The sequence below is a fragment of the Nanorana parkeri genome, unplaced genomic scaffold (assembly GCF_000935625.1).
Source record: "Nanorana parkeri isolate BGI_ZX_2015 unplaced genomic scaffold, ASM93562v1 scaffold53, whole genome shotgun sequence".
Taxonomy (NCBI): Eukaryota; Metazoa; Chordata; class Amphibia; order Anura; family Dicroglossidae; genus Nanorana; species Nanorana parkeri.
Genome location: NW_017306321.1, coordinates 2,665,325 through 2,677,503, shown reverse-complemented (window position 1 = coordinate 2,677,503; position 12,179 = coordinate 2,665,325). Strand labels below are relative to the sequence as shown.

The window sequence follows — 12,179 nt, the reverse complement described above, 5'->3', positions numbered from 1 at the left end:
ATATAATGTGACAGGTCCTCTTCATGGAGACGTCAGGGGTTTTTCATACCCCTAATGTCACCGAGGGACCCCAAAGAAGCTGATGAAGCAGAGATCTGCTTCACCAGCTTCTTCTTCTGGCTCTAAGGGGTTGTCCACACCACTTGCAGTGCGTCCCGGCCCGATTCCGGCCGGAACGCACTGCATCACATTGCGGCCGGCTCAATTTTTGCCAAGTAGGAGGGGGAGTGGCGGGCCATTGAAGTGATGGGCGCCATAGCCACGCCCTCCGTCCACAATGCGATCGCCCACACGGGATCGCAGGGCACATTGTGCCTGCGTCCCGATGCGGTCAAAATAGTGCTTGCCGCATTTTGACCGCACCACACCGGAACGCACTGCAGGCAGAATGTGTCCTGCGATCCTGTGCAGGCGATCAAATTGCGGCCGGAGGGCGTGGCTACGGCGCCATTCACATCAATGGTCCGCCACGCCCCCTCCTGCCCGGCACAAAAGTGAGCAGGCTGCAATGTGCAACGGCCAGAGACTGTGTACAGTGACACCGGAAGTGATGTACTGCACATCACTTCCGGGTCCAGTGATCGGAGGAGAGATTTGCAACTAGAAGCCACTGATTTTTCCTCCGATCTGTCAGGGGAGCACCTCCACGCGCGGCCTGGGCAGTTGAGCCCAGGAAACTGACGGTGGCACCGACGGCCGTGGAGGAGGGGGGCACAGCTCCGCACCGTACAAGCGATTCAGCGCCTGTACAGACGCCGGATCGCTTGTATTTAAAGAGCAATCGTCAGCTGTTTAAAATGGTACAAGAACATGGCTTCAGGAGCAGCCGTGTTCTTGGTATAACCACTTCCAGCGGATGACGCACAATTACGTGAACCCGCGGGAAGTGGTTAAAAAAAAAAACATGTGTAATGAAACACACACATATCTCACACACTCATTAAAAAAACACACACATAGCTTAATTTAAAAAAAAAAATCACACACATTCATTAACAATTAAAATAGTTATTTAAAAAACGTCCCCCTCTCCTGCTTACCTGTTTTGCAGGAAGGGGGGCAGCATCCCTGGGCTTCAGTGGAGAATCAGTGTCATCTGCACTCTGGCTGAGCAGACATACTAATCGATCCCTGCCTGTTAGCAGAGGCACCACGAGGGAGCGATCAGTATGATCTGCATCAGCAAGAGGTGCAGATCATACTGATTCCCCACTTGACGACCAGGGAATGATTTTCATTCAATATATTGCCTGTTCGGCAATATATTAAATGATATGTGGGCGCTTGCCAGGTTTAAAGATGGCCGCCGCTACTCACGGCGGCCATCTTTAAAAACGTATGTACAGTGGAGAGACCCCCCTGGGGACACCGGAGGAGGCATCCCAGGTGAGGGTCTGGAGCGTGCGGACAACGGCGGCCCTGTATGTGATATGCAGGCAGGGAGGAATGTATATTCTTTACATATTCTCTTTTGGTGAGGCAGGTTCTAAGAGGTTATCTATGTCATGCACAACTCAGTTACTAAGTTGTAACTTAGTACTGCCACAATTTGGCTTTAATACCTTATTACATTCCAGATGCATCAAAACAAAGGTGTGCAAAGTATAACTATTTTCTTTAAAAAAATCAGCCAAAGTCTAAGTAGTAATGCTTGTACGCTGCCAGCAAGCACCTAAGAAGGACCTTTACTCTCTGTGGGGAAGCACTGGTCTCTTTGCAGAAGTCCAAGTTGTTGGAGCTCTCTGACCGTTTTGCTAATTGCAAGGAGAAGCCGGCTCCATCATGGCCTGCCAAACAGTGGCAAAGCTTGCTGGAACTGGACACTCCTTTGCTGCTGACTGGCCACACCTTCAGAACATGTGGGGCCAATGTATTGCACAGATCATTAACCCCTTTGTGACAGGAGACGTACAGTGTACGTCCCGTCATAAAGTGGCTATATGACTGGCCACGTACACTGTACGTGCCGAGTTATATTAGCCTCTGTAATGCTGGTAACTGCTGATTCTCAGCAGTTCCAGTCATTAATGAATGCCTCACTATTGAGGCATTCATTAATGAAATAGTTAAGCTTTTGTAAAAGCTTCTTTCTTTCATTAATGAAAGAATGAAGCCTTTACATTCAGATACGGGTTCGCTAAATAGCGATCCTGTATCTGAGAGCTGAAGATAGCAGAGAGGTAGCAGTGACTCAACTCTCTGCTATTTGTTTTGACAGCTGGAGAGCCTGGCCCGATGTTAAGTGATACATTTCAAGCACTAGATACAAATGTATCTCTTGAGTAAAATGTATCAGTTTTGATCGTCTAGGAACGATCAAAGACCTTCAGGCCCCATTCACATGTAGCGACATACCTTTGCAGCGGCCGGGATATCGCGACTTTCGGGCGATGTTCCAGTGACGGTAGCGCGACCTTCTCCGTCGGGCTCCATAGAAAAAAGCAAAATCCGCCGAAAAAAGGGCCCTGTAGAAGCGACTTGCGACCGCGACATGGAGCTAAGACAGCTCCATTGACTATCATTAGCCGGCGACTTCTCGCGATATCGCGCGGCAAAAAAATAATAATAATAATAAAAACTTGCCGCTGTTGAAGAATCACACAGCAAAAATGTAAAAAGTGTGTCAGTCATTTAGGAACAGAAACTAAAAACTAGCTCAGTCATGAAGGGGTTAAAGCAAAACTGTTACAAACCAGGTCCATTCAAATTGGGCCCATGATAAAGAAGCCATCAGCCATTACCTACACTGAAAAAAGCATGTGTAACCGATAGCTGGATCCAGAGTTATCAGTTCCTGAATATAAAAAAACCTTAACCTTTTCAGTAAAAGTTCATCTTGTTCCAGTCTCTCTAAGGCCTTGTTCACACCAAGCGCGGAGCAGGTGCTGAGCAGTTGCAGACCGGATCAAAACTGCATCCAATGTATTCCAATGGTATTTTTTGCTCCAGTTCACATCGCAGCGTGCAGTTCCAGAGCAGGTCAAAAAACTGCAGCAAGCCCTATTTTTCCTGCTCTGGAACGCATGCAAAAGCATCAAAAATGCATGCAAACGCCCTGGAACACACTGAAAGCCCATTTTACCAAAAACGGCCCGGAACGCATCTAAAACGTGGCACAACCCACCGCACTGCGTGTGCCGAAACCTGAGCAGATCTGCTCTGCATTTGGTGTGAACAAGGCCTAAGCCTCCTCATTGGTTTGTTTATTTATTGGGCAGCTTTGACCAGCAGAAGGCAGCAGGGTCAAGCTTGAACTATACGAGAAACGTTTTAGATTACATACAGTATAACTTCAGCTGCTCATATCTCAGTAAAGATAACCTCTGCTTGTTCCTTCTCGTATAGTCCATGCTCCGTCTGAATTGCCTGGGTTTGTGACAGGTTTACTTTAAAAGAAAAACAAAAAAAATGGACTGAAATAATTTCCCTTCACTCCGGCAGTGTCTTCAGACAGGAGGATGGAGAATTTAATCTTCAGTTTCTTCATCTTCCTGGTTTCTTGGCACAAAAGGCAACGTGGTCTGTCCTCGTTCAGGATCTTGCAATCGAAGAATTCGGATGCGATTGCTAGATGGGAGGGAGCTGTAAAGTAACACAAGGACATTACAGTGAGCATTAGATGTATTCTCCAGCTTATATTTTAAACAAAAAAGCCAAAAAAATATGTTTCTCAGATCAGATCCAGATAAGAACAGATATACCTGCCTGCACCAATGATCAGGTGTTGGGCATACTATTGTACTACTGTATGTAGCTGTATGTAGCTGCAAAGCAGAAAGAAGAGTGACAAGATGTCACCCACCCCTAGCTCTCTCCCTTTAATGTATTAGCTTACAAAGCAGGAATTTCTATCAAAGTATGTGAACAATTTAAATGTAAGAATTTAAAGAAGTACTCCAGGCAAAAATGTTCTTAACCCTTGTAGTGGGGCTACCGTGTACTGCAAGGGTTGCTCAAGTGCTCATTTGTCTAGGGATGAAAATAAAGAAGATATTCTCACCTGAAGCTCGGCGCCGGCTGGCTGTTAGACCAGTTTCTCCAGTCTTTCTCACCCTCCGATTCAGCATTCTAAGGATCATTAAGTCATCACGTCCTATACACTGTATAGGATGTGAGGACACTGAGGAACATTCCACTGCCGGACCAGAGGTGAAAACAGGCTGCATGGACCGGTCTAGGAGCCATATGGCTCCAAGGTTTAAATCAGTATACCTTTGTTTTCCTGGCCATATCCATGGCAGCGCTGACAAATGGGTTTAGATCCAATTACCCCTAGCTGACAGGAACCAAAAGGGTTAAACAAGGCCTAACCCTCTCTATAAAAGCCGCTCCTCCTGCTGACTTTCCCAGTCTTTTTTGTTCCTGTCCCCCTAGGACAGGGTTGTTTGTATGTTACTGAGAAGTTTTTCTTTATTTGCCAACTGATTGATTTCGTATTGGCCTCAGTGGAGTTCAGCCTCTCTCCCCTGGGAAGTCTCCAAGACTCGGCCCCGTGCAAGGGTGTCCCCTTGGGGAAGGACAAACTTTGTTTCCATGAGAGGAAGCCGGATTTTCCATATACTGTGCAGCCTGTCAGACAGGGAGGGTAAGACTGGTGTGGTTTCACTTACCTGCTGTGCTGTATGATGTCCTTTTCACCTCGGCCGGCTCCCCGCGGTCTTGTCTGTTTGTGATGTGTGGGCGAGACAGGATGGGCAGTAGCGGCTTCAGCTGGCATCTGCGCATGCGCGGAAGTTCCGTTGTGCGTGACGTCACCAGAGATTCGGATCCAAATTTGAATTTGTGCGCTGCCATGGATATGGCCATGAAAACAGAAAATTTAATCATACTTACCGTCATTTTCTTTTCCTGGTTATACTCCATGGCAGCGCTGGGCTCCCACCCTATGGAGTTTTTAGCTTGTTACTAGACTGGGAAAGTCAGCAGGAGGAGGGGCTTTTATAGAGAGGGTTAGGCCTTGTTTAACCCTTTTGGTTCCTGTCAGCTAGGGGTAATTGGATCTAAACCCATTTGTCAGCGCTGCCATGGAGTATAACCAGGAAAAGAAAATGACGGTAAGTATGATTAAATTTTCTGTTATTTTCGCCACTAGAAAAAAAAAAGAGCACTTAGCCCTGGTCATTGCTCCTCTTCTGAACTGCTAACTGACTGGCAATTATGCAGACCCGCTGTCTTCAATGTCCTGGGAGACACTGACCCATAAAAAGCAGGCAGATGAGGAAAGTTACAAGTCGTAATGTAGATACTTGTTCTGGACCCAGAGGGTGAACATGACAGCCAGGTAATAGGCAATAGCAGAATAAAAACTCTAACAATGGCAGGTTTTACTCCTCTTAAATATATATATTTTTTAATCAATAAATAGCTGTACAAATTTTCTTCTATCTGCCTATAGTTAGGCTGCATTATTCAGTAGGGATGCACCAATACCGGTATTTTGGTAAGGAGTACGAGTAGCTGTAGCTCGCGGTATACTAAGCTTTGGGTCACGGGGGGACGCTACTTTATGTCCTCCAGTGACCCTTAGGAGAAATATGGGGAAAAACACTTACCCCATAGTTCTCCTTTAGATAGTGAGTGGAATGACCATCACTCAGAGAGGATACTACCAACTGGCTTTCTCAGATGATGCTCTCCTGTTTGGCCATAAGAGGGAGCCTGGGAGTAGTGAGCAACATTGCAGTCTGCTCAGAGGAAACACATGTGGGTGGATTGGTAGCCAAGCCAGAATGGAGCCCTGACAAAGACCCAGAGCTGTAAAATAAGAGTGATAACCACCATATACACTGTGTGGCCGAAAAAAAGTCACACACACTCTAATATGTAGTTGGACCACATTTAGCCTTGATTACAGAATGCATTCGCAGTGGCATCGCTTTGATAAGCTTATGCAATGTCTCAACATTTATTTCTATCCGGACTTGCATTCATTTTTCACCAAGATCTTATAGTGATGATGGGAGAGTAGGACCACTATGTAAAGTCTTCTCCAGCACACCCCAAATATTCTCAATGGGGTTAAGGTATGGACTCTGTGGTGGCCAATCCATGTGTGACAATTAAGTTGTATGTTCTAGGAAGCACTCTTACTATTTGAGCCTGGCATCATCATCTTGGAATATGCCCGATGTGCCATCAGGGAAGGAAAAAAAGCCATTGATGGAAAAACCTGGTCATTCAGTATATTCTGGTAGACCACTGACCTCATTTTTTTGGGATATAACATTGATGAACCTAGACCTGACCAACTTGAAGGAACCCCAGATCATAACACTGCCCCCACAAGCTTGTTGTGCCGCCCCAACAGGTGTATAGAATATGAGATGCATAGCCTCAGTTAATATTAGCATTGTTATATAGGTTAGAATTTATATAGTGTGATTTGCCTAACTATTTTCTCATAGCTAAATTCATGTCTTATCCTATGCTGCCATCTAGTGGCCTTTTGTTGTATCAAACATGCTTTCTGTAATTATTCCTCATGTGACGATGTATTTCCCCCTAGTGTAGCCCCTTCCTGCTTCCTGTGTGCAGTACTTCCTGTGTCATGGCAACAGTGGAAAGCCACATGTAACAAGGACACACATGTAATCTGCACAGTACGGAGGAAAGGCATCATTTTCTGACCGCACAATACTATCACCGTTCAACTGCTGTTCCTATCATCTGCTGTAAAGAATAAACACCTCCTTTTGAATGAATCGGTATTGACGAGTTCAGCTATCTGACGAGGATTGTCCGCAGTGAGTATATCTGCTTATACAGGCCAGGCATAGAGGTCTCAGCAAGGGATATATTTCGCTATCACAACGATCGGAGTCAGAATACTTGTACTTTAGGCACTAACCATGATGGGAGCATCACGTCATCCGTCTCTCTGGTTTTTATTCTACCGAACTGTTGTAAGTACAACCTTAGAGCTGCGTGTTAAACTATTAAATAACACTTTTACACTATGGAGGCGCTCTCTTTTGTTCTTTTTCTCATAGACTGGTGTTCCATCTAATCTGTGGGAGCTGCCTCCACCGTGTTTGCTGTATTTTTACTGCTGGGCTCTTTTTGGATTTGAAGGCGCCGGTATTGTTTTGCAATTTAGCCTCTCTGCTTACCCCGATGTGCTCATCACTCTGGAACAGAGCAGCAGACGAATAACTTCATCTCCGCTAGGAAAGGTCATTGACTGGAGCTCAAGAACTGCTTTTTAGCTTTTTAAAGATATACGGTAGAGTTTTTTTTTGAAAAATTATTTAGTTGCTGTATATTGTGACAGGAATACATTGATGAAGATTTGGAACGTATGGAAAAGTCAACCTTTAAAAAGATAAAACAGCTGAATAATTTGCTTTCGCATGTTGGTTTATTTGGTCAGATGTAATTTGTTACCTCATATGTTGAGGCGTTAGAAGAATGAACTGGCGATATTGCTGAGAATCTGCCATAGTGAGTATCATATCCATAGATATCCGCCTATTCACCATGTCCTGCAAGACATAATAAGAGAATAAATAATGTATAACATAAGAGATCTAAACACACATTCCTACTTTAAACATTACACTAAACAGGAGGGGAATTACAGAGAATTTATTTTTTCAATAAATTACAGTGATTTAATACTATGCCTTTAAACAGAAAGCCAACAGACAGGAAACAATATCGGCGCCTCCACATGCAATATCGGCCAGTTGAAATGGTAACAAACACACTGAAGAGGCAGCTCCCACAGGTCAAAGGACCTTCAATCTGAGAGACAAAAAACAAAAAGGAGCGCCTCCATAGTGTAAAACGAATTTTAATGATAAAAACACACAACTGTATTGTACTTACAAGAAGTCGGTAGTAAAAAGGCATGTAGAAAACAATGGGATGTCAAATCATCTAGCCACGGAAGTCTGAAAAGATGTGCAGAATCTGCGTCCACTGCCCCTGTGTGGTCTCGGTTTACATGTTTCTGGGGCACGCCCCCTTCCTCAGAACCTCTCGAGGAACATCATGAGGTACTGCCCGGCTTCCCGATCGTTCAGGAAGCCATGCTAGTGAAACTAGCTCCCTAGCCAATCAGGCAGCCAGGAGACGGATCATAACCCGCCTACCAGCTTCCTGACTTGAAAGGAAGCTGTCTCCATGCTCCCTCAAGACTGCTGGTCAGTCTTACGTTTAGGTCTTACAGTTTCTTCCTGTTTGCACTTAAAAGTTCCGACAGAGTCCCTGTGAAACACATTAAAAAGGAGCAGATAGATACACGATACAACATTTTTGTATCTTCTTACTTCCACATTATTCATATTTAGTGGAAAAAATAGGATTTTGGTACTCACAGAAAAAACCTTTTCTCTCCGTTCATTGAAGGACACAAGGAACAGATCGGAGATCATGTACTGTAGGGTAATATCGCCACCTGCAGGAGAAGGACGCTAGCCACAAAACTAAAGACCAATTACAGCCTAGGGGCGGCCCCTGCCGGTGGCCAAACCCCCCACCTGCCGACAAGTCTCCAGTTTAGTAACAAGCAGTTAGGAGTACACACCCACACACAGAGGGGCGGGCCCTGTGTCCTTCAATGAACGGAGAGAAGGATTTTACGGTGAGTACCAAAATCCTATTTTCTCTCCCGTTCATTGAAGGACACAGGGAACAGATCGGAGATCATGTACTGTAGGGACGTCACAGAGCAGTACCAAAAAAGAGGGGTGGGCCAACAGAAACAACAAACCCAACTGAATAAAAAAATCCCCTCAAACGGTCGCCTGCAACACTTTGCGCCCCAAACCAGCATCCGCAGATGTCAAAACATCCACCTTATAGAACTTGGCAAAGGTGTGAACAGAAGACCAAGTCGCGGCCTTACAGACCTGAGAAACGGAGGCACCATGACGAAAAGCCCAAGATGCCACAACAGCCCTTGTAGAATGGGCTGTAACAGAAAAAGGAGGCTCACGCCCCTTAATAGCATACGCCTGAGAGATCGTGTCGCGAATCCATCGAGAGATGGTAGCCGACGAGGCAGCCCGACCCTTCCGAGGGTCATCCACGACGACGAACAGGGAATCCGATTCCCGAAACGAAGCCGTAGCACTCAGATAAACACGGATGGCGCGGACCACATCCAGACAGTGCAGCGCATTCTCCTTCCTGTGGACAGGCTGCGGACACAAGGAAGGCAGGACAATGTCCTCATTGAGATGGAAAGCCGAAACCACCTTCGGCAAAAAAGACGGCCGAGGCCGCAGAACCACCTTGTCTCGATGCAGGACCAGCAACGGGGATGAGCAAGAGAGAGCCGCCAATTCCTAAACCCTGCGGACCGAGGTGACCGCCACCAAAAAGGCCACCTTTTGAGACAGAGTCAGAATTGGAATTTCACGCAGGGGCTCAAAGGGAGACTCCTGCAACACTGAGAGCACCAAATTCAAATCCCATGGCGGCAACGGGGAGCGAACAGGAGGAACGATAAGTGTAACCCCCTGCACAAAAGTGCGAACGAAGGCGTTGGAGGCTATTGGCCGCTGAAAAAAGACAGTCAAAGCCGAAACCTGGCCCTTAATCGTACTCAGCCCCCCGCGGCCTTCATGCCGCGGGGTGCTTACCCTGGGGCTTGGCTTTCTGGGCTGCCAGGGCCGCTTGGCGGCGGCTATTTACTATCTTATATACTTGGAAAAATAAATCATTTATAATATCTCAATCTATATGCATAAAGTCTAAAACATATACTGTACACAAAGTAAATGTAAGGTAGGAAGTCACAAAACTACATGCTGGAAGGCCTAGATGGATTAAGGTGTTACTAAAGCAAGAGAGAAAAATATCTGGAGTTTGTAGGCACAGCCCTGCGCAATGTCTGCAAAACAATGTCCACTCTACACAGTAGAATTTTTTTACTTCTTAACCCTTTCATGACTGAGGCCTTTTTTCATTTTTTGCACCCATGTTATATTCCACATTTTAGGCCTGAAAATGACTTAAAACCCCCACACATTATATATTTTCTGAATGCCAAGACCCAATAGAATAAAATGGTGGTATTTGCAAATTTTTATGTTGCGCAATATTAGCGCAACTCCTTAGTAAACCCCAACATTTAGTGAAAAATGTAATTAAATCCCCAAAACACAACAAAATACCAATTTTTTAAATGAAATATAAAAGATGAGGTTACAACGAGTAAAACTACCCAACATGCCCAGGTTACAAATTGAGTGCGTCCGTGAAACGGCGAAAAACTGCAGTACCCCAAAAAGTTCATAGAAGACGCTTTAAAAGCCCCCACAGGTCATCAATTTAGAGATACCCCAAAATACTGGCCCTAATTATTGCTCTCACTCCGGCGTGCGCAGCAATACCAAACATGTGTAGCGCGTTCGTCGTTTTCATACGTAGGCGCACCCGACGCGTGTTTACGCGACGACGCGCGGAAAACCCGCTGATAATCGTACGACAACTGCCGAACGAGACGGCGTGCGCACGCACACAATGCCCGTTCAGCATTGCAGTCATCGGAAGCCCGCCCCTCAGGGGGGCGGGCTTGCGATGATCGCAAGTACGATCTGCCTGTCCAAGATGGGCAGAGTGTATGCTTTTTTAATTACTTTACAACCCTCGCAAGACTTTTGTCTTGCGAGGGTTGTAAAGTGTATGGGCACCTAAAGCCAGGCTCTTCCTTATAATATGGTTCACATTCTGGACCCTCTCAGCCCCTTTGGCTGAGAGTCCTGGGTGCCAAAGTTGCCATAGTACACCGTGTCATTGCCATGCAATGCCACAAGACATACAAGTAAATTGTAATTGTTGATCTTTACTTCTGAAACAGCTCAATGACGAGGTGTCCACCTAATACAATAAGGTCAATATTTAGTGATTCACTGACACAGAACAAGTGAAGAGATTAGGTTCTCTGACTCCAGTCTGAATTGGATGCCTGAAGGCTTATTCCAAGTCAGCGACTCAAAATACTGAGGTCACAGGATCAGCAGGCACCTAGTACAATATGTGACCACATTTTTATGGACACCTGACCATTACACCTACCTATATGAAGACGAGGTTTGAAGAATTTTGTATAGAGGAATGTGAGTAGCCTGTACAGAGCCCTGACTGATGTGAGCCAGGTCTTCATGTCAGGCAACAGTGCTGCACAAATCTAAAGAGAAGCCAGCATTTCATAAACCCTAAACTGGAGCAGACAGAATCTGGAGTAGTTGCCCATGGCAACCAATCAGCTTCTCTTTTTTATAAATGCTTAACTGAACAAACTGAAAAGAAGCTGATTGGTTACTCTGAGCAACTGTTTCAGATACTGTCTGCTCCAGCTTTGATAAAGTCCCCCAACTGTATTAAAGCAGAGGTGTTAGTTGCATGTATTTGCAGTAAATATACTGAGGGAAATTTGTCAAAACTGGAGCAGACAAAATATGGAGCAGTTGCCCATGGCAACCAATCAGCATCCACCTTTCATTTTCAAACCTTAACCGAACAAACTGAAGAGAGAAGCTGACTGGTTGCCATGGGCAATTGCTCCAGATTCTCTCTGCTCCAGTTTTGATAAATTCCCCTCACTGTATGTGGAAGCCACACAGCCCCATCAAGGCCCACCAAGATGTCGGCAAACTTTTGGCCCTATACTGTATTTTTTAGAAGTAGGCCTACAATGGCAGGTGACACATATCTCTCAGTACAGGTTTCTTTGATGGTGTTACGCAGAGCTAAAAGGCAGAGTTTGTTAAACTTACTGCATAGGACTGAGACTGGAGTCTCAGAGGGAAAAAAACTATGTGATATAATGTACACGCTCAGGGGATACCCTACGTTAACCCTACACATCCTGCTTTCCCCTTGGGCCATCCCAGCTTTACTTTTTTACTCTGCCGCTGTAGTGGGAAAAAGTTTCTTTAATACTCTGTGACATCACCAGGCTGGAAAAAAATCTTGCAGGGGCAACTGGTGAGAGCTCAGTGAAAACTGATATAGGCATGGGCTCATCCATCCTTCAGAACTACAGTACATCTTCCAAAAACCCTTTTTCTCCACAGAGTGTTTGGGCAGGATCTTGGGAGCCAAGGCAGCAGCATTGTTTTCCTGGGTAATAAATCATTGTTTGTATGTGGAGAGCAACAGAGAGGGGTGGGGATAGTCACTGTTCTGTAGTCCAGCAGCAGAGCTGACAACACAGGTTGGGATTTCAG

The 12,179-nt window shown here is 45.5% G+C and overlaps 1 protein-coding gene across 1 annotated transcript in view; it reads right to left on the bottom strand.

Annotated features, from left to right (window-relative positions):
- Window positions 1–3,445: 3,445 nt before the first annotated feature.
- LOC108803560 (structural maintenance of chromosomes protein 6-like) overlaps window positions 3,446–12,179 on the bottom strand; it is a 100,347-nt gene continuing 91,613 nt past the window's right edge. Inside the window, exons 24-25 of the mRNA XM_018575395.1 lie at window positions 7,384–7,481; window positions 3,446–3,582 (exon numbers count right to left, since the gene is read on the bottom strand). Coding sequence (XP_018430897.1) covers window positions 3,468–3,582; window positions 7,384–7,481 — 213 coding nt within the window. The 3' untranslated portion in view covers window positions 3,446–3,467. The remainder of the gene's footprint in view (window positions 3,583–7,383; window positions 7,482–12,179) is intronic.